The 26,774-nt window shown below is 48.3% G+C and overlaps 2 protein-coding genes and 1 long non-coding RNA gene across 5 annotated transcripts in view; 1 reads left to right on the top strand and 2 right to left on the bottom strand.

Moving 5' to 3' along the window:
- The first annotated feature begins 493 nt into the window (after positions 1-493).
- RING1 (ring finger protein 1) lies at positions 494-21,016 on the top strand. Its single transcript, XM_058857300.1, has 13 exons — positions 494-693; positions 5,096-5,256; positions 8,913-8,951; positions 9,528-9,743; positions 12,182-12,369; positions 12,505-12,793; positions 15,720-15,877; positions 18,376-18,619; positions 18,703-18,737; positions 18,799-18,853; positions 19,227-19,371; positions 20,059-20,079; positions 20,372-21,016. The coding sequence occupies exons 1-13, from the start codon at positions 616-618 to the stop codon at positions 21,014-21,016; spliced, it is 2,274 nt and encodes a 757-aa protein (XP_058713283.1). The 5' UTR covers positions 494-615.
- Positions 6,137-7,288, bottom strand: LOC131588661 (uncharacterized). Its single transcript, XR_009279633.1, has 3 exons — positions 7,275-7,288; positions 7,022-7,079; positions 6,137-6,215 (listed from the first exon to the last, which is right to left on the bottom strand). It is a non-coding gene; the product is annotated as an uncharacterized LOC131588661 (long non-coding RNA).
- Positions 21,017-25,172: 4,156 nt separating the features above from the next.
- The window catches only part of VPS52 (VPS52 subunit of GARP complex), a 42,083-nt gene continuing 40,481 nt past the window's right edge, over positions 25,173-26,774 (bottom strand). For 2 of the 3 annotated variants that reach the window (XM_058857409.1, XM_058857412.1), the window contains one exon: positions 25,174-26,309. In XM_058857409.1, the coding sequence (XP_058713392.1) occupies positions 26,163-26,309 (147 nt within the window). In that variant the 3' untranslated portion in view covers positions 25,174-26,162. Of the gene's footprint in view, positions 26,310-26,774 lie in introns of all 3 variants that reach the window. The other variant, XM_058857411.1, reaches the window with a different exon arrangement.

The following is a 26,774-nucleotide window of genomic DNA, read 5'->3' as shown; positions in this document are numbered from 1 at the left end:
GACCACGCCCCCAAACGCTGTCTGAGCCGCGCTCATTTGCATAAACCACGCCCCAAACCCGCATTTGAGCCGTTCTCATTTGCATAACCACGCCCCCAAAGCGGTAGCCAGATCGTACTCATTTGCATAACCACGCCCCCAAACGGTGCCGGAGCCGTGCTCATTTGCATAACCACGCCCCTAAGTCTATCTGAGCCGCTCTCATTTGCATAATCACGCCACCAAATACATTGTCTGATTCGCTCTAATTTGCATAAGCACGCCCCCAAAACGGTATCCGATCCGCTCTCATTTGCATAACCACGCCCCAAAGCGGTGCCCGGGTCCCTCTCATTTGCATAACCACGCCCCCAAACGATGTCTGAGCCGATACATTTGCATAACCACGCCCATTAGAGGCTGTGATTGGTCCAACCCAGCGGCTCTTCCCATTGGCCCGCATTGCTCTGACGTCATCAAAGCGGCGCCACCCGGAAGCGGCGGCGGCGTCGCGCGGCCGTTTTTGGGGGGGGGGGGGGAAATTTTTTGGGAATCTCGGCGGGAAAAAAAAATTTGGGAATTCCGGCGGGAATTTTTTTAATTTTTTTGGGAATTCTTGTGGGGATTCTTGAGGTGATGGCCGCCCCCGCCAGCGCGCAGAGCGCCAGCAAGACCTGGGAGCTGAGTCTGTACGAGCTGCACCGAACGCCGCAGGTAAAATCCGGGAAAAAATTCCCAAAATTCCCCAAAATTCCCAAAAATTCCCGAAATTCCCGGTGGGGAATGAGGGGGGAGGGGGTGGGGATTGAGGGATAAATGGCGGGATTTGGCGGGAGAATTTTAAGGGGGGGAAAGGGGAAGTTTGAGGGGTTGGATTGGCGGGAAAAGGGGAAATTTTGGGATCAAATTTGGGGGGAAAATCCCAAAATTTGGGGGCAAAATTTGGGGGAAAATCCCAAAATTTGGTGGCAAAATTTGGGAGAAAATCCCCAAATTTGGGGGTTAAAATTTGGGGGAAAATCCCAAAATTTGGGGTTAAAATTTGGGAGAAAAAGGAGAAAATTTGGGGATAAATCTGGAAATTTTTGGGCAAAATTTGGAGGGAAAATCCCAAAAATTTGGGGTCAGAATTTGGTGGAAAAATCCCAAAATTTGAGGTCAAAATTTGGGAGAAAAAGGAGAAAATTTGGGGAAAAATCCCGGAATTTTGGGGCAAAATTTGGGGGGAAAATCCCAAAACTTGGGGTTAAAATTTGGGAGAAAAAGGAGAAAATTTGGGGAAAAATCTGGGAATTTTGGGGCAAAATTTGGAGGGAAAATCCCAAAATTTTGGGGTCAGAATTTGGTTGAAAACCTCGAAATTTGGGGTTAAAATTTGGGGAAAAATCCCAAAATTTGGGGTCAAAATTTTGGGGGAAAAATCCCAAAATTTGGGGTCAGAATTTGGGGAAAAATCCCAAAATTTGGGGTCAAAATTTTGGGGAAAAATCCCAAAATTTGGGAGCAAAAGGAGTCCCCAGAGTGGGGGAGGGGTGCCCCAAAAATGGGGACAAAGGGAGGGGACGAGAGTTGGGGACACCCCAAAATTGTCCCCAAGGTGTCCCAAAAATGTCCTTAAAATGTCCCAAAATTGTCCCCAAAAATTTCTCTGAAATGTCCCCAAAAATGTCCCCAAATTGTCCCCAAAATTGTCCCCAAAATTGTCCCCAAGGTGTCCCAAAAATGTCCCAAAATTGTCCCCAAATTCTCTCAAATTGTCCCCAGAAATGTCCCCAAAATTGTCCCCAAAATTGTCCCCAAAATTGTCCCCAAATTGTCCCCAAATTGTCCCCAAAATGTCCCCAAATTGTCCCCAAAATTGTCCCCAAAATTGTCCCCAAATTGTCCCCAAAATTGTCCCCAAATGTCCCCAAAATGTCCCCAAAATGTCCCCAAGGTGTCCCAAAAATGTCCCAAAATTGTCCCCAAAAATGTCCCCAAATTGTCCCCAAAATTTCCTGAAATTGTCCCCAAAATTGTCCCCAAAATTGTCCCTAAAATGTCCCCAAAGTGTCCCAAAATTTCCTCAAAATTCCCTCAAATTGTCCCCAAAATTGTCCCAAAATGTCCCCAAATTGTCCTCAAAAATGTCCCCAAAATTGTCCTCAAATTGTCCCCAAAATTGTCCCCAAATTGTCCCCAAATTGTCCCCAAATTGTCCCCAAAAATGTCCCCAAAGTTTCCCCAAATTGTCCCCAAATTGTCCCCAAATTGTCCCCAAAATTGTCCCCAAATTGTCCCCAAAGTGTCCCCAAAATGTCCCCAAAATTTCCTCAAAATTCCCTCAAATTGTCCCCAAAAATGTCCCCAGATTGTCCCAAAATTGTCCCCAAAAATGTCCCCAAAATGTCCCCAAATTGTCCCCAAAAATGTCCCCAAAATGTCCCAAAATTGTCCCCAAATATCTTCAAATTGTCCCCAAAAATGTCCCCAAAATGTCCCCATGGTTGTCAGGGTGTCCCCAATGTCCCCAGTGATGTCCCCATGGGGTGTCAGGGTGTCCCCAATGTCCCCAATGTCCCCAGGAGGTGTCGGGGTGTCCCCAATGTCCCCAATGTCCCCATGGGTGTCAGGGTGTCCCCAATGTCCCCAGTGTCCCCAGGGCTCTCAGGGTGTCCCCAATGTCCCCAATGTCCCCATGGGGTGTCAGGGTGTCCCCAGTGATGTCCCCAATGTCCCCAGGAGGTGTCCTCAATGTCCCTAGTGATGTCCCCAATGATGTCCCCAATGTCCCCAGGAGGTGTCAGGGTGTCCCCAATGTCCCCAATGTCCCTAGGAGGTGTCCCCAATGTCCCCAATGTCCCCAGGAGGTGTCAGGGTGTCCCCAATGTCCCCAATGTCCCCAGGAGGTGTCAGGGTGTCCCCAATGTCCCCAATGTCCCCAGGAGGTGTCAGGGTGTCCCAAATGTCCCCAATGTCCCCAGGAGGTGTCAGGGTGTCCCCAATGTCCCCAATGTCCTGTCCATGGGGTGTCCATGGGGTGTCCCCATGGGTGTCAGGGTGTCCCCAATGATGTCCCCAATGTCCCCAATGTCCCCAGGAGGTGTCAGGGTGTCCCCAATGTCCCCAGGGCTCTCAGGGTGTCCCCAATGATGTCCCCAATGTCCCCAGGAGGCCATCATGGACGGGACGGAGATCGCGGTGTCCCCAATGTCCCCAGGAGGTGTCCTCGATGTCCCCAATGTCCCCAGTGATGTCCCCAATGATGTCCCCAGGGCTCTCAGGGTGTCCCAAATGTCCCCAAAATGTTCCCATGGGGTGTCAGGGTGTCCCCAGTGATGTCCCCAGTGATGTCCTCAATGTCCCCAGGGCTCTCAGGGTGTCCCCAGGAGGTGTCAGGGAGTCCCCAATGATGTCCCCAATGTCCCCAGGAGGTGTCGGGGTGTTCCCAATGTCCCCAATGTCCCCAGGAGGTGTCTCTGATGTCCCCAATGTCCCCAATGTCCCCAGGAGGTGTCAGGGTGTCCCCAATGTCCCCAGGAGGCCATCATGGATGGGACGGAGATCGCGGTGTCCCCGCGCTCGCTGCACTCGGAGCTGATGTGACCATGGGGTGTCCCCATGGGTGTCAGGGTGTCCCTGATGTCCCCAGGACTGTCAGGGTGTCCCCAATGATGTCCCCAATGTCCCCAGGAGGTGTCCCCAATGTCCCCAATGATGTCCCCAATGTCCCCAGGAGGCCATCATGGACGGGACGGAGATCGCGGTGTCCCCATGGGGTGTCCCCAATGTCCCCAATGTCCCCAGGACTGTCAGGGTGTCCCCAATGTCCCCAGGGCTCTCAGGGTGTCCCCAATGTCCCCAATGTCCCCAGGAGGTGTCTCTGATGTCCCCAATGTCCCCAATGTCCCCAGGAGGCCATCATGGACGGGACGGAGATCGCGGTGTCCCCTCGCTCGCTGCACTCGGAGCTGATGTGACCATGGGGTGTCCATGGGGTGTCCCTATGGGTGTCAGGGTGTCCCCAGGGCTCTCAGGGTGTCCCCAATGTCCCCAGGACTGTCAGGGTGTCCCCAATGTCCCCAATGTCCCCAATGTCCCCAGGAGGTGTCAGGGTGTCCCCAATGATGTCCCCAATGTCCCCAATGATGTCCCCAATGTCCCCAGGACTGTCAGGGTGTCCCCAGCGCTCTCAGGGTGTCCCCAATGTCCCCAAGACCAGGAGGTGTCTCTGATGTCCCCAATGTCCCCAATGTCCCCAGGGCTCTCAGGGTGTCCCCGATGTCCCCAATGATGTCCCCAATGTTCCCAGGAGGTGTCAGGGTGTCCCCAATGTCCCCAATGTCCCCAGGAGGTGTCAGGGTGTCCCCAATGTCCCCAATGTCCCCAGGAGGCCATCATGGACGGGACGGAGATCGCGGTGTCCCCTCGCTCGCTGCACTCGGAGCTGATGTGACCATGGGGTGTCCATGGGGTGTCCCTATGGGTGTCAGGGTGTCCCCAGGGCTCTCAGGGTGTCCCCAATGTCCCCAGGACTGTCAGGGTGTCCCCAATGTCCCCAATGTCCCCAATGTCCCCAGGAGGTGTCAGGGTGTCCCCAATGATGTCCCCAATGTCCCCAATGATGTCCCCAATGTCCCCAGGACTGTCAGGGTGTCCCCAGCGCTCTCAGGGTGTCCCCAATGTCCCCAAGACCAGGAGGTGTCTCTGATGTCCCCAATGTCCCCAATGTCCCCAGGGCTCTCAGGGTGTCCCCGATGTCCCCAATGATGTCCCCAATGTTCCCAGGAGGTGTCAGGGTGTCCCCAATGTCCCCAATGTCCCCAGGAGGTGTCAGGGTGTCCCCAATGTCCCCAATGTCCCCAGGAGGTGTCAGGGTGTCCCCAATGTCCCCAATGTCCCCAGGAGGTGTCTCTGATGTCCCCAATGTCCCCAATGTCCCCAGGAGGTGTCTCTGATGTCCCCAATGTCCCCAGGAGGCCATCATGGACGGGACGGAGATCGCGGTGTCCCCGCGCTCGCTGCACTCGGAGCTGATGTGACCATGGGGTGTCCCCATGGGTGTCAGGGTGTCCCCAGGACTGTCAGGGTGTCCCCAGGGCTGTCAGGGTGTCCCCAATGTCCCCAATGTCCCCAGGAGGCCATCATGGACGGGACGGAGATCGCGGTGTCCCCGCGCTCGCTGCACTCGGAGCTGATGTGCCCCATCTGCCTGGACATGCTCAAGAACACCATGACCACCAAGGAGTGTCTGCACCGCTTCTGCTCCGACTGTATCGTCACCGCGCTCAGGAGCGGGTGAGTGTCACCTGTGTCACCTGTGTGTCACCTGTGTCATCTGTGTGTCACCCCCTGTGTCACCTGTGTCACCTGTCACCCCCTGTGTCACCCCCTGTGTCTGCACCGCTTCTGCTCCGACTGCATCGTCACCGCGCTCCGCAGCGGGTGAGTGTCACCTGTGTCACCTCTGTGTCACCTGTCTGTGTCACCTGTGTCACCTGTGTCACCTGTCTCTGTCACCTGTGTCACCTGTGTCACCTGTGTCACCTGTCTGTGTCACCTGTGTCACCTGTCTGTGTCATCTGTGTCACCTGTCTGTGTCATCTGTGTCACCCCCTGTGTCACCTGTGTGTGTCACCCCCTGTGTCACCTGTGTCACCTGTCTCTGTCACCTGTGTCACCTGTCTGTGTCACCTGTGTCACCCCCTGTGTCACCCCCTGTGTCTGCACCGCTTCTGCTCCGACTGCATCGTCACCGCGCTCAGGAGCGGGTGAGTGTCACCTGTGTCACCTGTGTGGCACCTGTGTCACCTGTCTGTGTCACCCCCTGTGTCACTTGTGTCACCTCTGTCACCTGTCTCTGTCACCTGTGTCACCTGTGTGTGTCACCCCCTGTGTCTGCACCGCTTCTGCTCCGACTGTATCGTCACCGCGCTCCGCAGCAGGTGAGTGTCACCTGTGTCACCTCTGTGTCACCTGTGTCACCTGTCTGTGTCACCTGTGTCACCTGTGTCACCTGTCTCTGTCACCTGTGTGTCACCTCTGTCACCTGTCTCTGTCACCTGTCACCCCCTGTGTCACCCCCTGTGTCTGCACCGCTTCTGCTCCGACTGCATCGTCACCGCGCTCAGGAGCGGGTGAGTGTCACCTGTGTCACCTGTGTCACCTGTGTCACCTGTGTCACCTGTGTCACCTGTGTGTCACCTGTGTGTCACCTGTGTGTCACCTGTGTCACCTGTGTGTCACCTGTGTCACCTCTGTCACCTGTCTCTGTCACTTGTCACCCCCTGTGTCACCCCCTGTGTCTGCACCGCTTCTGCTCCGACTGTATCGTCACCGCGCTCCGCAGCGGGTGGGTGTCACCTGTGTCACCTGTCTGTGTCACCTGTCTGTGTCACCTGTGTCACCTGTGTCACCTGTCTGTGTCACCTGTCTCTGTCACCTGTCTCTGTCACCTGTCACCCCCTGTGTCACCCCCTGTGTCACCCCCTGTGTCTGCATCGCTTCTGCTCCGACTGTATTGTCACCGCGCTGAGGAGCGGGTGAGTGTCACCTCTCTGTGTCACCTGTGTGTGTCACCTGTGTCACCTCTGTGTCACCTGTGTCACCTGTGTGTGTCACCTGTGTCACCTGTGTCACCCCCTGTGTCACCTGTGTGTGTCACCCCCTGTGTCTGCACCGCTTCTGCTCCGACTGCATCGTCACCGCGCTCCGCAGCGGGTGAGTGTCACCTGTGTCACCTCTGTGTCACCTCTGTCACCTGTCTGTGTCACCTGTGTCACCCCCTGTGTCACCTGTCTCTGTCACTTGTCACCCCCTGTGTCACCCCCTGTGTCTGCACCGCTTCTGCTCCGACTGTATCGTCACCGCGCTCAGGAGCGGGTGGGTGTCACCTCTGTGTGTCACCTGTGTCACCTGTGTCACCTGTGTGTCACCTGTGTCACCTGTGTCACCCCCTGTGTCACCCCCTGTGTCTGCACCGCTTCTGCTCCGACTGCATCGTCACCGCGCTCCGCAGCGGGTGAGTGTCACCTGTGTCACCTCTGTGTCACCTGTGTGTCACCTGTGTCACCTGTGTGTCACCTGTGTCACCTGTGTCACCTGTGTCACCTGTGTGTCACCTGTGTGTCACCTGTGTCACCTGTCTGTGTCACCTGTGTGTCACCTGTGTGTGTCACCCCCTGTGTCACCCCCTGTGTCTGCACCGCTTCTGCTCCGACTGCATCGTCACCGCGCTGAGGAGTGGGTGAGTGTCACCTGTGTCACCTGTGTCACCTCTGTCACCTGTGTCACCCCCTGTGTCACCTGTGTGTCACCTGTGTCACCTGTGTCACCTGTGTCACCTGTGTCACCTGTGTCACCTGTCTGTCATTCCCATTCCCATTTTTCCCCCATTTTTCCCCCCATTTTTCCCCATTTTTTCCCCATTTTCCCCCTGTTTTTTCCCAGGATTTTTCCCTCCTTTTCCACGATTTTTTTCCCACTTTTCCCTGGATTTTCCCCAGGAACAAGGAGTGTCCCACCTGCCAGAAAAACCTCATTTCCCATTCCCATTTTTCCCTGATTTTTCCCCATTTTTTCCCCAATTTTTTCCCCATTTTTTCCCCCCAATTTTTCCCATTTTCCCCCGTTTTTTCCCCATTTTTTCCCCATTTTCTTCCTTTTCTTTCCCCGTTTTTTCCTCCCATTTTTCTCCCATTTTTTTCCAAATTTCTGCAATTTTCCCCCCGTTTTTTCCCCATTTTTTTCTCCGTTTTTTCCCCATTTTTTCCCCATTTTTCCCCATTTTTTCCCCGTTTTTTCCCAGGATTTTTTCCCATTTTTTCCCCATTTTTCCCACATTTTTTTCCGGGATTTTTCTCCATTTTTCCATGGATTTTTTCCCATTTTTCCCCATTTTTTCCCAGGATTTTTCCCCATTTTTTCCCCCACTTTTTCCCCCATTTTCCCCCATTTTCCCTCATTTTTTTCCCATTTTTCCCCATTTTTCCCCATTTTTTCCCAGGATTTTTTCCCACTCTTCCACAATTTTTTTCCCCCTTTTCCCTGGATTTTTTTCCCACTTTTCCCCAGGAACAAGGAGTGTCCCACCTGCCAGAAAAACCTCAATTCCCGTTCCCATTTTTCCCTGATTTTTCCCCATATTTTCCCCATTTTTTCCCCATTTTTTCCCCCAATTTTTTCCCCATTTTTTCCCCCAATTTTTCTCATTTTTTCCCCCATTTTTTCCCCATTTTTTCCCCAGTTTTTTCCTTTTCTTTCCCCATTTTCCCTCATTTTTTCCCCATTTTTTTCCCCAGTTTTTTCCTTTTCTTTCCCCATTTTTCCCCCTTTTTTCCCCCATATTTTTCTTCTTTTTTCCCCATTTTTCCTCATTTTTTCCCCATTTTTCCCCCCATTTTTCTCCCATTTTTCCCCAAATTTCTGCCATTTTCCCCCCGTTTTTTCCCCATTTTTCCCCATTTTTTCCCCGTTTTTTCCCAGGATTTTTTCCCACTCTTCCACGATTTTTTTCCCACTTTTCCCTGGATTTTTTTCCCACTTTTCCCCAGGAACAAGGAGTGTCCCACCTGCCAGAAAAACCTCAATTCCCATTCCCATTTTTCCCTCATTTTTCCCCATTTTTCCCCATTTTTTCCCCGTTTTTTCCCAGGATTTTTTCCCATTTTTTCCCCATTTTTCCCCCGTTTTTTTCCGGGATTTTTCCCCATTTTTCCATGGATTTTTCCCCATTTTTCCCTGTTTTTTCCCAGGATTTTTTCCCATTTTTTTCTACATTTTTTCCCTCACTTTTTCCCCATTTTTCCCCCATTTTTTCTCATTTCCCCCCCATTTTCCCCCCATTTTTCCCCCATTTTTCCCCTTTTTTTTCCCATTTTTTCCCAGGATTTTTTCCCACTCTTCCACAATTTTTTTCCCCCTTTTCCCTGAATTTTTTTCCCACTTTTCCCCAGGAACAAGGAGTGTCCCACCTGCCGGAAAAACCTCAATTCCCATTCCCATTTTTCCCTGATTTTTCCCCATTTTTCCCCATTTTTTTCCCATTTTTTCCCCCAATTTTTTCCCCATTTTTTTCCCCAATTTTTCCCATTTTCCCCCATTTTTTCCCCATTTTTTCCCCAGTTTCTTCCTTTTCTTTCCCCGTTTTTTCCTCCCATTTTTCTCCCATTTTTCCCCAAATTTCTGCAATTTTCCCCCCGTTTTTTCTCCATTTTTTTCTCCATTTTTTCCCCATTTTTCCCCCCATTTTTTCCCCATTTTTTCCCCATTTTTTTCCCATTTTTTCCCCATTTTTTCCCCCAATTTTTCTCATTTTTTCCCCCATTTTTTCCCCATTTTCCCCCATTTTTTCCCCCAGTTTTTTCCTTTTCTTTCCCCGTTTTTTCCCCATTTTTTCCCCCCATTTTTCTCCCATTTTTCCCCAAATTTCTGCCATTTTCCCCCCGTTTTTTCCCCCATTTTTCCCCATTTTTTCCACATTTTTTCCCCATTTTTTCCCAGGATTTTTTCCCACTCTTCCACGATTTTTTTCCCCCTTTTCCACGATTTTTTCCCTGGATTTTCCCCAGGAACAAGGAGTGTCCCACCTGCCGGAAGAAGTTGGTTTCCAAGCGTTCCCTGCGCCCCGACCCCAATTTCGACGCCCTCATCTCCAAGATTTACCCGAGCCGCGACGAGTACGAGGCTCACCAGGACCGGGTCCTGGCCAAGCTCAGCCGCCTCCACAACCAGCAGGCCCTCAGCTCCAGCATCGAGGAGGGGCTCAAGATGCAGGCCATGCACAGGTCTGGATGGAATTCCCGGAATTCCAGAGGTTTTCCGGGATTTCGGGGGGTTTGGGGTGAAAACGGGGCGAAAATCGGGGCGGGAATGGCTCAAAAATGTCTCAAAAATGTCTCAAAAATGGCTCAGAAATGGCTCAGAAATGGCAAAAAAGGCACCCAAATCCATGAAAATTCCTGGAATTCCTGATCAGGTTCAGGTCTGGATGGAATTCCCGGAATTCCAGAGGTTTTCCGGGATTTTGGGGAGGTTTGGGGTGAAAACGGAGCGAAAATCGAGGTGGGAATGGCTCAAAAACGGCTCAAAAATGGCTCAAAACTGGCTCAAAAATGGCAAAAAATGCACCCAAATCCATGAAAGTTCCTGGAATTCCTGGTCAGGTGCAGGTCTGGATGGAATTCCCGGAATTCCAGAGGTTTTCCGGGATTTTGGGGGGTTTGGGTGAAAACGGGGCGAAAATCGGGGCGGGAATGGCTCAGAAATGGCTCAAAAAGGGCTCAAAAATGGCAAAAAATTCACCCAAATGCACCCAAATCCATAAAAATTCCTGGAATTCCTGGGCAGGTGCAGGTCTGGATGGAATTCCCGGAATTCCAGAGGTTTTCTGGGATTTTGGGGGGTTTGGGTGAAAACGGGGCGAAAATCGGGGCGGGAATGGCTCAGAAATGGCTCAGAAACGGCTCAGAAACGGCTCAGAAATGGCTCAAAAATGGCAAAAAATTCACTCAAATCCATAAAAATTCCTGGAATTCCAGGTCTTGCACGGGTCTGGATGGAATTCCCGGAATTCCAGAGGTTTTCCGGGATTTTGGGGGGTTTGGGTGAAAACGGGGCGGAAATCGGGGCGGGAATGGCTCAAAAACGGCTCCAAATGCACCCAAATGCACCCAAATCCATGAAAATTCCTGGAATTCCTGATTGGGTGCAGGTCTGGATGGAATTCCCGGAATTCCCGAGGTTTCCATTCCCATTTATTTTCCCGCCATTCCCATTTATTTTCCCGCCATTCCCATTTATTTTCCCATTCATTTTCCCACCATTCCCATTCATTTTCCCTCCATTCCCATTCATTTTCCCGCCATTCCCACTCATTTTCCCGCCATTCCCATTCATTTTCCCACCATTCCCATTCATTTTCCCTCCATTCCCATTCATTTTCCCGCCATTCCCATTCATTTTCCTACCATTCCCATTTATTTTCCCATTCATTTTCCCGCCATTCCCATTCATTTTCCCGCCATTCCCATTCATTTTCCCGCCATTCCCATTCATTTTCCCTCCATTCCCATTTATTTTCCCATTTATTTTTCCCTCCATTCCTATTTATTTTCCCTCCATTCCCATTTATTTTCCCATGTATTTTCCCTCCATTCCCATTTATTTTCCCTCCATTCCCATTTATTTTCCCATTTATTTTTCCCGCCATTCCCATTCATTTTCCCACCATTCCCATTCATTTTCCCGCCATTCCCATTCATTTTCCCTCCATTCCCATTAATTTTCCCGCCATTCCCATTTATTTTCCCATTTATTTTCCCATTTATTTTCCCTCCATTCCCATTTATTTTCCCGTTTATTTTTCCCTCCATTCCCATTCATTTTCCCACCATTCCCATTTATTTTCCCACCATTCCCATTTATTTTCCCTCCATTCCCATTTATTTTCCCTCCATTCCCATTCATTTTCCCTCCATTCCCATTCATTTTCCCTCCATTCCCATTCATTTTCCCACCATTCCCATTCATTTTCCCTCCATTCCCATTTATTTTCCCATTTATTTTCCCATTTATTTTCCCATTTATTTTCCCGCCATTTCCATTTATTTTCCCGCCATTCCCAGTTATTTTCCCTCCATTCCCATTTATTTTTCCCGCCATTTCATTCCCATTTATTTTCCCGCCATTCCCATTTATTTTCCCATTTATTTTCCCATTCATTTTCCCGCCATTCCCATTCATTTTCCCTCCATTCCCATTCATTTTCCCTCCATTCCCATTTATTTTCCCATTTATTTTTCCCTCCATTCCCATTTATTTTCCCATTTATTTTTCCTGCCATTCCCATTTATTTTTCCCTCCATTCCCTTTTATTTTCCCATTCATTTTCCCGCCATTCCCATTTATTTTCCCATTTAGTTTTCCCTCCATTCCCATTTATTTTCCCTCCATTCCCATTTATTTTCCCATTTAGTTTTCCCTCCATTCCCATTTATTTTCCCGCCATTCCCATTTATTTTCCCATTCATTTTCCCGCCATTCCCATTAATTTTCCCTCCATTCCCATTCATTTTCCCGCCATTCCCATTCATTTTCCCTCCATTCCCATTCATTTTCCCTCCATTCCCATTCCTTTTCCCGCCATTCCCATTCATTTTCCCGCCATTCCCATTCCTTTTCCCGCCATCTCACCTTTCTCTCCCTTCCTCTTCCTCTCCCTCAGAGCCCAACGCGTCCGGAAGTTGGCGGCCGAATCCGACCCCGCCGCCTTTTCCGGAGGCGAGGAAGCTCTGGAATCCCTGGGGACGCCTCCGGAGCCGCCGGGGCCCAGCCGGAAACGTTCCCGCGCTTCCGACGATTCCGGTCCCGACGCGGAGGCGGAAGCGGCGGCGGAAGGGGCGGGGCCGGGGGGTGGGGGAGGGGCGGGGCCGGGGGGGAGGGGCAGCCCGGAAGCGGAAGCGGAAGCCGGGAGCAGCGAGATCGAGTTGGTTTTTCGGCCTCACCCGTTGCTGGTGGAGAAGGGGGAGTACTGCCAGACGCGGTGAGTGGCCTTCGGCCTCGTCTTCCTCATCCTCCTCATCCTCATCTTCCTCGTCCTCGTCTTCCTCGTCCTCATCGTCCTCATCGTCCTCGGCCTCGTCTTCCTCATCCTCGTCTTCCTCGTCCTCATCGTCCTCATCGTCCTCATCCTCATCTTCCTCGGCCTCGTCTTCCTCATCCTCCTCGTCCTCATCTTCATTGTCCTCGTCCTCATCTTCCTCATCCTCATCCTCCTCATCCTCATCGTCCTCGTCCTCTCCACGCTCTTGTTCCTCATCCTCGTCCTTCTCCTCCTGTTCCTCATCCTCGTCCTCCTCATCCTCATCCTCCTCATCCTCATCGTCCTCATCCTCATCCTCATCTTCCGCATCCTCATCCTCCTCATCCTCATCGTCCTCCTCCTTGTCCTCATCTTCCTCGTCCTCATCGTCCTCATCCTCATCTTCCTTGTCCTCTCCACCCTCCTCTTCCTCTCCACTCTCTTGTTCCTCATCCTCGTCCTTCTCCTCCTGTTCCTCATCCTCGTCCTCCTCATCCTCATCGTCCTCGTCCTCATCGTCCTCATCCTCATCCTCCTCATCTTCATCGTCCTCGTCCTCTCCATCCTCCTCTTCTTCCTCATCCTCCTCATCTTCTTCCTCTCCATCCTCCTCATTCTCATCTTCCTCACCTTCTTCCTTTCCATCCTCATCTTCTTCCTTGTCTTCATCATCCTTCTCCTCCTCCTCATCCTCATCTTCCTCTCCATCCTCCTCTTCCTCATCCTTATCCTCCTCATCTTCCTCGTCCTCATCTTCCTCATCCTCATCGTCCTCATCCTCATCGTCCTCGTCCTCTCCACCCTCCTCTTCCTCTCCACCCTCTTCTTCCTCATCCTCGTCCTTCTCCTCCTGTTCCTCATCCTCGTCCTCCTCATCCTCATCGTCCTCGTCCTCATCTTCCTCATCCTCATCCTCCTCATCCTCATCCCTGCCCTCCTCTTCCTCCTCTTCCCCATCCTTCTCCTCTTCCTCATCCTCATCTTCCTCTCCATCCTCCTCTTCTTCCTTGTCCTCATCATCCTCCTCATCCTCCTCATCCTCATCATCCTCATCTTTCTCTCCATCCTCTTCTTCTTCCTTGTCCTCATCATCCTTCTCCTCCTCCTCATCCTCATCTTCCTCTCCATCCTCCTCTTCCTCATCCTCATCCTCCTCTCCACTCTCCTCTTCTTCCTCATCCTCATCTTCCTCATCCTCCTCATCTTCCTCATCCTTGTCCTCCTCGTCTTCCTCTCCATCCTCCTCATCCTCATCCTCTTCTTCCTCATCTGCCTTTCCATCCTTATCTTCCTCATCTTCCTCACTTTCCTCTCCATCCTCATCTTCATTGTCCTCATCTTCCTCTCCATCCTCCTCTTCCTCATCCTCGTTCTCCTCATCCTTCTCCTCTTCTTCATCCTCATCCTCATCCTCTTCCTCCTCTTCCTCTCCATCCTCATCTTCATCTTCATCATTCTCATCCTCCTTTTCCTCATCCTTGTCCTTCTCTTCATCATCCTCTTCTTCTTCATCTTCCTCTTCCTTTCCATCCTCATCTTCATCTTCCTCCTCATCATCGCCCTCATCCTCCTCCTCCTCTTCCTCGTTCCCGTCTTCCTTTTCCTTCTTGTCTTCCTCATCTTCATCGTCCTCTCCATCCTCCTCTTCCTCTTCCTCCTCCTCCTCCTCCTCTTCCTCCTCCTTTCTCCTTCTCCTCCTCCTCCCTTTCCTCCTCCTCCTCCTCCTCCTCCTCCTCCTCCTCTTCCTCCTCCTTCCTCCTCCTTCCTCCTCCTCCTCCTCCTCCTCCTCCTCCTCTTCCTCCTCCTCTTCCTCCCTTCATTTTCCCGTGGATTTTCCCCACCCCCTGCCCCTTTCCCATTGGAATTCCGGCCGTTCCTCCCCGATTTTTTCCCGGATTTTTTTCCCATCCTCTTCTCCATGTCCAGAATTCCCATTTTCCCATGGATTCCCCATGGATTTCCCATGGATTCCTCCCGTTTTTCCAGCCCAAAGTTCCTGAAGTCCCCCTTCAACCCCCTGATAAATCCTGTGTTCCACCCCCATTTCCGCCGTTTTTCCTGGGTTTTTTCCCCGTTTTTCCGTCCAATTTTTCCTGTTTTTTTTTTCCCATCCTCTTCTCCAAGTCCAGAATTCCCATTTTCCCATGGATTCCCCATGGATTTCCCATGGATTCCTCCCGTTTTTCCATCCCAAAGTTCCTGAGATCACCCTCCAAACTTTGTTGGATCCCGTGTCCCACCCCCATTTCCGCCATTTTTCCTGGGTTTTTTCCCCGTTTTTCCGTCCAATTTTTCCCGGATTTTTTTCCCATCCTCTTCTCCAAGTCCAGAATTCCCATTTTCCCATGGATTCCCCATGGATTTCCCATGGATTTTTCCCATTTTTCCAGCCCAAAATTCCTGAAGTCCCCCTTCAACCCCCCGATAGATCCTGTGTTCCACCCCCATTTCCGCCGTTTTTCCCGGGGTTTTTTCCCCATTTTTCCATCCAATTTTTCCCGGATTTTTTTCCCATCCTCTTCTCCAAGTCCAGAATTCCCATTTTCCCATGGATTTCCTATGGATTTCCCATGGATTTTCCCCATTTTTCCGACCCCAAAGTTCCTGAAATCCCCCTCCAACCTTTGTTAGATCCCTTGTCCCGCCCCCATTTCCGCCATTTTTCCCGCGTTTTTTCCCCGTTTTTCCGACCGATTTTTCCCGGATTTTTTTCTCCATGCCCAGAATTCCCATTTTCCCGTGGATTTCCCATGGATTTCCCATGGATTCCTCCCGTTTTTCCATCCCAAAGTTCCTGAGATCACCCTCCAAACTTTGTTGGATCCCGTGTCCCACCCCCATTTCCGCCGTTTTTCCCCGGGTTTTTTCCCCATTTTTCCGTCCAATTTTTCCCGGATTTTTTTCCCATCCTCTTCTCCAAGTCCAGAATTCCCATTTTCCCATGGATTTCCCATGGATTTCCCATGGATTCCTCCCAGTTTTCCATCCCAAAGTTCCTTGAATCCTCCTCCAACCTTTGTTTGATCCCTTGTCCCGCCCCCATTTCCACCATTTTTCCCGCGTTTTTTCCCTGTTTTTCCGACCGATTTTTCCCGGATTTTTTTCTCCATGCCCAGAATTCCCATTTCCCCATGGATTCCCATGGATTTCCCATGGATTCCTCCCATTTTTCCCTTTCCAGCTTCGTTAAAACCACCTCCAACGCCACCGTCGATCACCTCTCCAAGTACCTGGCTCTGCGCATTGCCCTGGAGGAAGCTCCGCCCCCCGGGCCTGACCCCGCCCCCTCCCTTGGTGACGTCAGCGAGAAGCAATACACCATCTACACCACCACTTCCGGTGGCGCCTTCACGGTAAATTCCGGGAAAAGCCGGAATTTTTTTTGGGAATTTTTTGGGGGAATTTTGGGGGAAATTTGGGAATTTTTTGGGGAATTTTGGGGGAAAATTTGGGAATTTTTTGGGGAATTTTGGGGGTTTTTTGGGTAATTTTGGGGGAAAATTTGGGAATTTTTGGGGGAATTTTGGGGGTTTTTTGGGGAATTTTGGGGGAAATTTTGGGAATTTTTTGGGGAATTTTGGGGTTTTTTTGGGGAATTTTGGGGGTTTCTGTGGGGGAATTTTGGGGGAAAATTTGGGAATTTTTGGGGAATTTTGGGGGAAAATTTGGGAATTTTTTTGTTAATTTTGGGGCTTTTTTTGGGGAATTTTGGGGGAAATTTTGGGAATTTTTAGGGGAATTTTGGGGGTTTCTGAGGGGGAATTTGGGGGAATTTTGGGGGAAAATTTGGGAATTTTTGGGGGAATTTTGGGAGAAAATTTGGAAATTTTTTGGGGAATTTTGGGAATTTTTTGGGGAATTTTGGGGGAAATTTTGGGAATTTTTGGGGGAATTTTGGGGGAAATTTGGGGAATTTTTTGGGGAATTTTGGGGGAAAATTTGGGAATTTTTGGGGGAATTTTGGGGGTTTTTTGGGGAATTTTGGGGGAAATTTTGGGAATTTTTTGAGGAATTTTGGGGGAAAATTTGGGAATTTTTTGGGGAATTTTGGGGGAAATTTGGGGAATTTTTTGGGGAATTTTGGGGGAAAATTTGGGAATTTTTGGGGGAATTTTGGGGGTTTTTTGGGTAATTTTGGGGGAAAATTTGGGAATTTTGGGGGGAATTTTGGGTGAAATTTTGGGAATTTTTTGGGGAATTTTGGGGGTTTCTGAGGGGGAATTTTGGGGGAAATTTGGGAATTTTTTGGGGAATTTTGGGGGAAAATTTGGGGAATTTTGGGGGAAAATTTGGGAATTTTTGGGGGAATTTTGGGGGAAATTTTGGGGATTTTTTGGGGAATTTTGGGGTTTTTTTTGGGGAATTTTGGGAATTTTTTGGGGAATTTTGGGGGAAAATGTGGGAATTTTTGGGGAATTTTGGGGGTTTTTTGGGGGAATTTTGGGAATTTTTTGGGGAATTTTGAGGGAAAATTTGGGAATTTTTTGGGGAATTTTGGGGGTTTCTGAGGGGGAATTTTGGGGCTTCTTGAGGGGGAATTTGGGGTTTTTTTTGTGGGAATTTTGGGGGAAATTTTGGGAATTTTTGGGGGGAATTTTGGGAGTTCTTGAGGGGAAAATTTGGGAATTTTTTGGGGAATTTTGGGGGTTTCTGAGGGGGAATTTGGGGGAATTTTGGGGGAAAATTTGGGAATTTTTTTGGGGAATTTTGGGGGTTTCTGAGGGGGAATTTTGGGGGAAAATTTGGGAATTTTTTTGGGGAATTTTGGGGTTTTTTTGGGGAATTTTGGGGGTTTCTGTGGGGGAATTTGGGGGAATTTGGGGGAATTTTGGGGGAAAATTTGGGAATTTTTGGGGGAATTTTGGGGGTTTTTTGGGGAATTTTGGGGGAAATTTGGGTATTTTTTTCTGGGAATTTTGGGGAATCCTGAGGGGGAATTTTGGGGAATTCTGAGGGGGAATTTGGGGTTTATTTTGGGGGAAATTTTGGGAATTTTGGGGTTTTTTTGGGGAATTTTGGGGGCTCCTGTAGGGAAATTTTGGGTATTTTTTTCTGGGAATTTTGGGGGTTCCTGAGGGGGATTTTTGGGGGTTTCTGAGGGGGAATTTGGGGAATTTTTTTCTGGGAATTTTGGGCGTTTTTGCAGGTGGAATTTGGGGGAATTTTGAGGGATCCTGAGGGAAAATTTTGGGCTTTTTTTTGGGAATTTTGGGGGTTCCTGAGGGGGAATTTTTGGGAATTTTGGGGGATCCTGAGGGGAAATTTTGGGAATTTTTTTCTGGGAATTTTGGGGTTTTTTTGGGGAATTTTGGGGTCTCCTGTAGGGAAATTTTGGGAATTTTTTTCCGGGAATTTTGGGGGTTCCTGAGGGGGATTTTTGGGGGTTTCTGAGGGGGAATTTGGGGAATTTTTTTTTGAATTTTTGGGAATTCTGAGGGGAAATTTGGGATTTTTTTTCTGGGAATTTTGGGCGTTTTTGCAGGTGGAATTCGGGGGAATTTTGAGGGATCCTGAGGGAAAATTTTGGGCTTTTTTTTGGGAATTTTGGGGGTTCCTGAGGGGGAATTTTTGGGAATTTTGGGGGATCCTGAGGGAAAATTTTGGGAATTTTTTTCTGGGAATTTTGGGCGTTCTTGGAGGTGGAATTTGGGGGAATTTTGGAGGAATTTTGGCCCTTCCCGAAGGAACAATTCCAATTTTTTGTGGGAATTTTACCATTTCCCGCCGGGCGAAAATTCCAGGATTTCCTGTAGAATTCCAGGGGCTTTCAGGGAGAAACTTTGGGTTATTTTTGGGTTTTTTGGGTGGTTTTTGACCCCAAATTTTGTCTCCCCCAGCCCCTGAACGGGTCCCTGACGCTGGAATTGGTGAACGAGAAGTTCTGGAAGCTCAGCAAACCCCTGGAGCTCTACTACGCCCCCACCAAGGAGCAGAAATAGGGGGAAATCACCCCAAAATTCACCCTGGGGAGCCCAAAATTCATCTTGGGGAGCCCAAAATTCATCTTGGGGGCCTGAAATTCGTCTTGGGGGCCCCAAAATTCAGCCCAAGGGCCCCAAAATTCATCCTGGGAGCCCCAAAATTCAACTTGGGGAGTCCAAAATTCAACCTAAGGGTCCCAAAATTCATCCTGGGACCCCAAAATTCATCTTGGGAGCCCCAAATTCATCCTGGGAGCCCAAAAATTCAACTTGGGGACACCAAAATTTGTCTTGGGGGCCCCGAAATTCTTCTTGGGCCCCCGAAATTCATCTTGGGACCCCAAAATTCACCCTGGGGAGCCCAAAATTCATCTTGGGGAGCCCAAAATTCATCCTGGGAGCCTGAAATTCGTTTTGGGGGCCCCAAAATTCAGCCCAAGGGTCCCAAAATTCGTCTTGGGAGCCCCAAATTCATCCTGGGAGCCCAAAAATTCAACTTGGGGAGTCCAAAATTCATCCTGGAGACACCAAAATTCATCCTGGGGAGTCCAAAATTCATCTTGGGGGCCTGAAATTCGTTTTGGGGGCCCCAAAATTCATCCTGGGAACCCCAAAATTCCATCTGGGGACCCCAAAATTCCATCGGGGAACCCCAAAATCCACCCAAGGGTCCTAAAATTCATCCTGGGAACCCCAAAATTCCATCTGGGGACCCCAAAATCCAACCCAGGGATCCCAAAATTCATCCTGGGAACCCCAAAATCCACCCAAGGGTCCCAAAATTCCATCAGGGAACCCCAAAATCCACCCAAGGGTCCCAAAATTCCATCTGGGAACCCCAAAATTCATCCTGGGGACCCTAAAATCCAACCCAGAGACCCCAAAATTCCATTGGGGATCCCAAAATTCCATTGGGAACCCCAAAATCCACCCAAGAGTCCCAAAATTCCATCAGGGAGCCCCAAAATTCATCTGGGAACCCCAAAATCCACCCAAGGGTCCCAAAATTCATCCTGGGAACCCCAAAATTCATCCTGGGAACCCCAAAATTCCATCAGAGGATCTCAAAATCCACCCAAGGGTCCCAAAATTCATCCTGGGAACCCCAAAATTCATGAGGGGATCCCTAAAATTCATCCTGGGAACCCCAAAATCCACCCCAGGGTCCCAAAATTCCATCTGGGGATCCCAAAATTCATCCTGGGAATCCCAAAATCCAACCCAGGGATCCCCAAAATTCATCCTGGGAACCCCAAAATTCATCCTGGGAACCCCAAAATTCATCTGGGAACCCCAAAATTCCATCTGGGGATCCCCAAAATTCCATCTGGGAACCCCAAAATTCCATCAGGGGACCCCAAAATTCATCCTGGGAACCCAAAAATTCCATCAGGGAACCCCAAAATTCCATCTGGGAACCCCAAAATTCCATCAGGGAACCCCAAAATTCCATCTGGGAACCCCAAAATTCCATCAAGGAATCCCAAAATTCATCCTGGGAACCCCAAAATTCATCCTGGGAATCCCAAAATTCATCCTGGGAACCCCAAAATTCCATCTGGGGACCCCAAAATTCATCTGGGAACCCCAAAATTCCATCTGGGAACCCCAAAATTCATCCTGGGAACCCCAAAATTCCATCAGGGAACCCCAAAATTCCATCAGGAAACCCCAAAATCCACCCAAGGGTCCCAAAATTCATCCTGGGAACCCCAAAATTCCATCAGGGAACCCCAAAATCCACCCAAGGGTCCCAAAATTCATCCTGGGAACCCCAAAATTCCATCTGGGAACCCCAAAATTCCATCTGGGGATCCCAAAATTCATCCTGGGAATCCCAAAATTCCATCTGGGAACCCCAAAATTCATCCTGGGAACCCCAAAATTCCATCTGGGGATCCCAAAATCCAACCCAGAGACCCCAAAACCACCAGAATTCATCCTGGGAACCCCAAAATTCCATCTGGGGATCCCAAAATTCCATCTGGGATCCCCAAAATCCAACCCAGGGATCCCAAAATTCATCCTGGGAACCCCAAAATTCATCCTGGGGACCCTAAAATCCATCTGGGGATCCCAAAATTCATCCTGGGAACCCCAAAATTCCATCAGGGAACCCCAAAATTCCATCAGGGAACCCCAAAATCCACCCCAGGGTCCCAAAATTCATCCTGGGAACCCCAAAATTCCATCTGGGGACCCCAAAATTCCATCAGGGAACCCCAAAATTCATCCTGGGAACCCCAAAATTCCATCTGGGAACCCCAAAATCCACCCAAGGGTCCCAAAATTCATCCTGGGAACCCCAAAATTCCATCTGGGGACCCCAAAATCCACTCAAGGGTCCCAAAATTCATCCTGGGAACCCCAAAATTCACCCAAGGGTCCCAAAATTCCATCAGGGAACCCCAAAATCCACCCAAGGGTCCCAAAATTCATCCTGGGAACCCCAAAATTCCATCTGGGAACCCCAAAATCCAACCCAGGGATCCCAAAATTCATCTGGGAACCCCAAAATTCCATCTGGGAACCCCAAAATCCATCCTGGGATCCCTAAAATTCACTTGGGGATCCCAAAATCCAACCCAGAGACCCCAAAACCACCAAAATTCATCCTGGGAACCCCAAAATTCCATCTGGGAACCCCAAAATTCATCCTGGGAACCCCAAAATTCCATCTGGGAACCCCAAAATTCATCCTGGGAACCCCAAAATTCCATCGGGGAACCCCAAAATTCCATCTGGGGACCCCAAAATTCCATCGGGGAACCCCAAAATTCCATCAGGGGACCCCAAAATTCCATCTGGGAACCCCAAAATTCCATCTGGGAATCCCCAAAATCCACCCAAGGGTCCCAAAATTCCATCTGGGAACCCCAAAATTCATCCTGGGAACCCCAAAATTCCATCAAGGAATCCCAAAATTCATCCTGGGAACCCCAAAATTCATCTGGGAACCCCAAAATTCATCCTGGGAACCCCAAAATTCATCCTGGGGACCCTAAAATCCATCTGGGGATCCCAAAATTCATCCTGGGAACCCCAAAATTCCATCAGGGAATCCCAAAATTCCATCTGGGGACCCCAAAATTCATCCTGGGAACCCCAAAATTCCATCTGGGAACCCCAAAATTCATCCTGGGAACCCCAAATTCATCCTGGGAACCCCAAAATTCCATTGGGGATCCCCAAAATCCACCCAAGGGTCCCAAAATTCATCCTGGGAACCCCAAAATTCATCCTGGGAACCCCAAAATTCCATCAGGGGATCCCAAAATTCATCCTGGGAGCCCCAAAATTCCATCAGGGAACCCCAAAATCCACCCAAGGGTCCCAAAATTCATCCTGGGAACCCCAAAATTCCATCGGGGAACCCCAAAATTCCATCAGGGAACCCAAAATTCATCCTGGGAACCCCAAAATCCCATCGGGGAACCCCAAAATTCCATCAGGGAACCCCAAAATTCATCCTGGGAACCCCAAAATTCATCCTGGGAACCCCAAAATTCCATCAGGGAATCCCAAAATTCATCCTGGGAACCCCAAAATTCCATCAGGGCCCCTCCCCCCACGGGGGGGCTCAGATTTGGGGGGATTTGGGAGGGAATTTTTGGGAATTTTTGGGAATTTTTGGGAATTTTGGGGTCTCCTGGAGTTCGAGGGGGGGTGGGAGGATCCCAAAATTCCCAAATTTTCCCCAAATTTCCCCAAATTTCTCCCTCCCCACCCCCCGCTGGCACCAGCAGCAATAAAATCAACACTCGGAGCCTCCAGTTTTTATTCCCACCTGGAATTTTTGGGGGGAAAAATGGGAATTTTGGGGGGAAATTGGGAATTTGGGGGGGAAAAATGGGAATTTTGGCGGGGAAATTGGGAATTTTGGGGGGAAAATTGGGAATTTTGGGGGGGAAAATGGGAATTTTGGGGGGAAAAATGGGAATTTTGGGGGGAAAATGGGAATTTTGGGAGGAAATTGGGAATTTTGGGGTAAAAAATGGGAATTTTTGGGGAAAATTGGGAATTTTGGGGGGAAATTGGGAGATTTTGGGGGGAAAATCGGGAATTTTGGGGTGGAAATTGGGAATTTTGGGGTAAAAAATGGGAATTTTTGGGGAAAATTGGGAATTTGGGGGGAAATTGGGGATTTGGGGGGGAAAATCGGGAATTTTGGGGGGAAAATTGGGGATTTGGGAGGAAAATTGGGAATTTTGGGGGGAAAATTGGGAATTTTGGGGGGCAAAAATGGGAATTTTGGGGGGAAATTGGGGATTTTGGGGGGGAAATTGGGAATTTTGGGGGGAAAATGGGGATTTTGGGAGGGAAAAATGGGAATTTTGGGAAATTGGGGATTTGGGGGGGAAAATCGGGAATTTGGGGGGGAAAAGGGAATTTTGGGGGGGAAAATGGGAATTTTGGGGGGAAATTGGGAATTTTGGGGTAAAAAATGGGAATTTTGGGGGGAAATTGGGGATTTTGGGGGGAAAAATGGGAATTTTGGGGGGAAATTGGGGATTTTGGGGGGAAAATGGGAATTTTGGGGGGGAAAATGGGAATTTTGGGGGGAAAATTGGGAATTTTGGGGGGAAAAATGGGAATTTTGGGGGGAAATTGGGGATTTTGGGGGGGAAAATTGGGAATTTTGGGGGGAAAATGGGAATTTTGGGGGGAAATTGGGGATTTGGGGGGAAATTGGGAATTTTGGGGGGAAAATTGGGAATTTTGGGGGGGAAATCGGGAATTTTGGGATGGAAAAATGGGAATTTTGTGGGGAAAAATGGGAATTTGGGAGGGAAAAAATGGGAATTTCGTGAGGGAAAAATGGGAATTTTGGGAGGGAAAAATGGGAATTTTGTGGGGGAAAAATGGGAATTTTGGGAGGAAAAATGGGAATTTCGTGAAGGAAAAATGGGAATTTCAGGAGGGAAAAATGGGAATTTTGGGAGAAAAAAGCAGGAATTTTGGGGGGAAAATAATGGGAATTTTGGGAGGGAAAAATGGGAATTTTGAGAGAAAAAAGAGAATTTTTGGGGAAAAAAATGAGAATTTTGTGAGGGGAAAAATGGGAATTTTGGGGGTGAAAAATGAAAATTTCAGGAGAGAAAACCAGGAATTTTGGGAGGAAAAAATGGGAATTTTGGGAGGGAAAAATGGGAATTTTGGTGGGGGAAAAACGGGAATTTTGGGGGGGGGGAAAAACGGGAATTTCAGGTGGAAAAAATGGGAATTTTGGGACAAAAAAGCAGGAATTTTGGGGAGAAAAATGGGAATTTTGGGAAGAAAAAATGGGAATTTTGGGAGGGAAAAATGGGAATTTTGTGGGGGAAAAATGGGAATTTTGGGAGGAAAAAATGGGAATTTCGTGGGGGAAAATGGGAATTTCAGGAGGGAAAAATGGGAATTTTGGGAGAAAAAAGCAGGAATTTTGGGGAGAAAAATGGGAATTTTGGGAAGAAAAAATGGGAATTTTGGGAGGGAAAAATGGGAATTTTGTGGGGGAAAAATGGGAATTTTGGGAGGAAAAATGGGAATTTTGTGAAGGAAAAATGGGAATTTCAGGAGGAAAAAATGGAAATTTTGGGAGAAAAAAGCAGGAATTTTGGGGGGAAAATAATGGGAATCTGGGGAGAAAAAAGCAGGAATTTTGGGGGAAAAATAATGGGAATTTTGGGAGGGAAAAATGGGAATTTTGGGGGGGAAAAAATGGGAATTTTGGAGGGGGAAAAACGGGAATTTTGTGGGGGGGAAAAATGGGAATTTCGGGGGAAAAAATGGGAATTTTGGGAGGAAAAATGGGAATTTTGAGGGGAAATTGGGAATTTTGTGGGGGAAAAATGGGAAATTTGGGGGGAAAATTGGGAATTTGGGGGGGGAAATTGGGAATTTTGGGGGAAAATTGGGAATTTGGGGGGGAAAATTGGGAATTTGGGGGGAAATTGGGAATTTTGGGAGGGAAAAATGAGAATTTTGGGGGGAAAATTGGGGATTTTGGGGGGAAAATTGGGAATTTTGGGAGGGAAAAATGGGAATTTTGGGGGGAAATTGGGATTTTTGGGGGAAATTGGGGATTTGGGGGGGGAATTGGGAATTTTGGGGTAAAAAATGGGAATTTTGGGAGGGGAAAATCAGGAATTTAGGGAGGGAAAATCAGGAATTCTGTGAGGGGAAAAAATGGAAATTTTGGGAGGGAAAAATGGGAATTTTGGGAAATTGGGGATTTGGGGGGAAATTGGGAATTTTGGGGGGAAAATTGGGAATTTTGGGGGGAAAATTGGGAATTTTGGGGTAAAAAATGGGAATTTTGGGGGGAAATTGGGGATTTGGGGGGAAATTGGGAATTTTTGGGGGAAAAATGGGAATTTTGGGGGGAAAAATGGGAATTTTGGGGGGAAAATCGGGAATTTTGGGGGGAAAATGGGAATTTTGGGGGAAAATTGGGAGTTTTTGGGGGAAAAATCGGGAATTTTGGGGGGAAAATTGGGAATTTTGGTGAAAAATGGGAATTTTGGGGGGGAAAAATGGGAATTTTGGGGGGAAAAATGGGAATTTTGGGGGGAAAAATGGGAATTTTTGGGGGGGAAAATGGGAATTTTTGGGGGGGAAAATGGGAATTTTGGGGGGAAATTGGGGATTTGGGGGGGAAAATGGGAATTTTGGGGGGGAAAATTGGGAATTTTGGGGGGAAATTGGGAAATTTGGGGGGAAGGAAATGGGAATTTTGTGGGGGAAAAATGGGAATTTTGGGAGGGGAAAATGGGAATTTCATGAGGGAAAAAGTGGGAATTTTGAGAGAAAAAAGTGAATTTTTGGGGAAAAAATGAGAATTTTGTGAGGGGAAAAATGGGAATTTTGGGGGTGAAAAATGAAAATTTCAGGAGAGAAAACCAGGAATTTTTGGAGGGAAAAATGGGAATTTTGGGAGGGAAAAATGAAAATTTCAGAAGAGAAATCGGGAATTTTGTGAGGGGAAAAAAATGGGAATTTTGGGAGGGAAAAATGGGAATTTTGTGGGGAAAAAACGGGAATTTTGGGGGGGAAAAATGGGAATTTCGTGGGGGAAAATGGGAATTTCAGGAGGGAAAAATGGGAATTTTGGGAGAAAAAAAGCAGGAATTTTGGGGGGAAAATAATGGGAATTTTGGGAGATAGAAATGAGAATTTTGGGAGAAAAAAGCAGGAATTTTGGGGAGGGAAAAATGGGAATTTCAGGGGGAAAAAATGGGAATTTTGGGAGGGAAAAATGGGAATTTCAGGGGGAAAAAATGGGAATTTTGGGAGAAAAAAGCAGGAATTTTGGGGAGAAAAATGGGAATTTTGGGAAGAAAAAATGGGAATTTTGGGAGGGAAAAATGGGAATTTTGTGGGGGAAAAATGGGAATTTTGTGGGGGAAAAATGGGAATTTTGGGAGGAAAAATGGGAATTTAGTGAAGGAAAAATGGGAATTTCAGGAGGGAAAAATGGGAAATTTGGGAGAAAAAAGCAGGAATTTTGGGGGGAAAATAATGGGAATTTTGGGAGGTAGAAATGGGAATTTTGGGAGAAAAAAGCAGGAATTTTGGGAGGGAAAAATGGGAATTTTGGAGGGGGAAAAATGGGAATTTTGGGGAGAAAAATGGGAATTTCACGGGAAAAAAAAACCCCGGCGATTCCGGGCAGATTTGAGGTCTGGGAATGCTGAATTCCCGGGATTTTGGGGCAGAATTCCCTAGAAATTGGGTTTGTGTTTCTTCAGCTCCACCATCAGGTGGTGGATGTTGATGAGGTCGGCTCGGGCCGGCAGCGCCCGCAGCGGGGGCTGCTCCAGAATCTTCTGGAAGCGGTGATAGACCTGGATCAGCTGCGTCAGCGCCGCCTGGAAACGCAGGAAACAGAATTCCCAACTTTTCCCATTTTTTCCCACTTTTTTCCCATTTTTTTTCTATTTTTTCCCATTTTTTTTCTATTTTTTTCCCTTTTTTTTCCACATTTTTTCTTATTTTTTTCCTATTTTTTCCTATTTTTTTTCCCATTTTTACCCCATTTTTTTCACATTTTTGTCCCATTTTTTTCCCATTTTTTCCCCTCTTTTCCCCATTTTTTCCCTTTTTTTTCCCCATTTTTCCCCCTTTTTTTCATTTTTTTTCCCATTTTTTCCCATTTTTTTCCCCTTTTTTCCCATTTTTTTCCCATTTTTCCCCTTTTCCCCCTGGATCAGCTGCGTCAGCACCGCCTGGAAACGCGGGAAAAAGAATTCCCAAATTTTCCCATCTTTTCCCACTTTTTTCCCATTTTTTTTCTATTTTTTCCCATTTTTTCCTATTTTTTTCCCTTTTTTTCC

Source organism: Poecile atricapillus, chromosome 26, assembly GCF_030490865.1.
Source record: "Poecile atricapillus isolate bPoeAtr1 chromosome 26, bPoeAtr1.hap1, whole genome shotgun sequence".
NCBI classification, from domain to species: domain Eukaryota; kingdom Metazoa; phylum Chordata; class Aves; order Passeriformes; family Paridae; genus Poecile; species Poecile atricapillus.
Note: the sequence above shows the minus strand (reverse complement) of the source record. Positions and strands in the feature narration are given on the sequence as shown.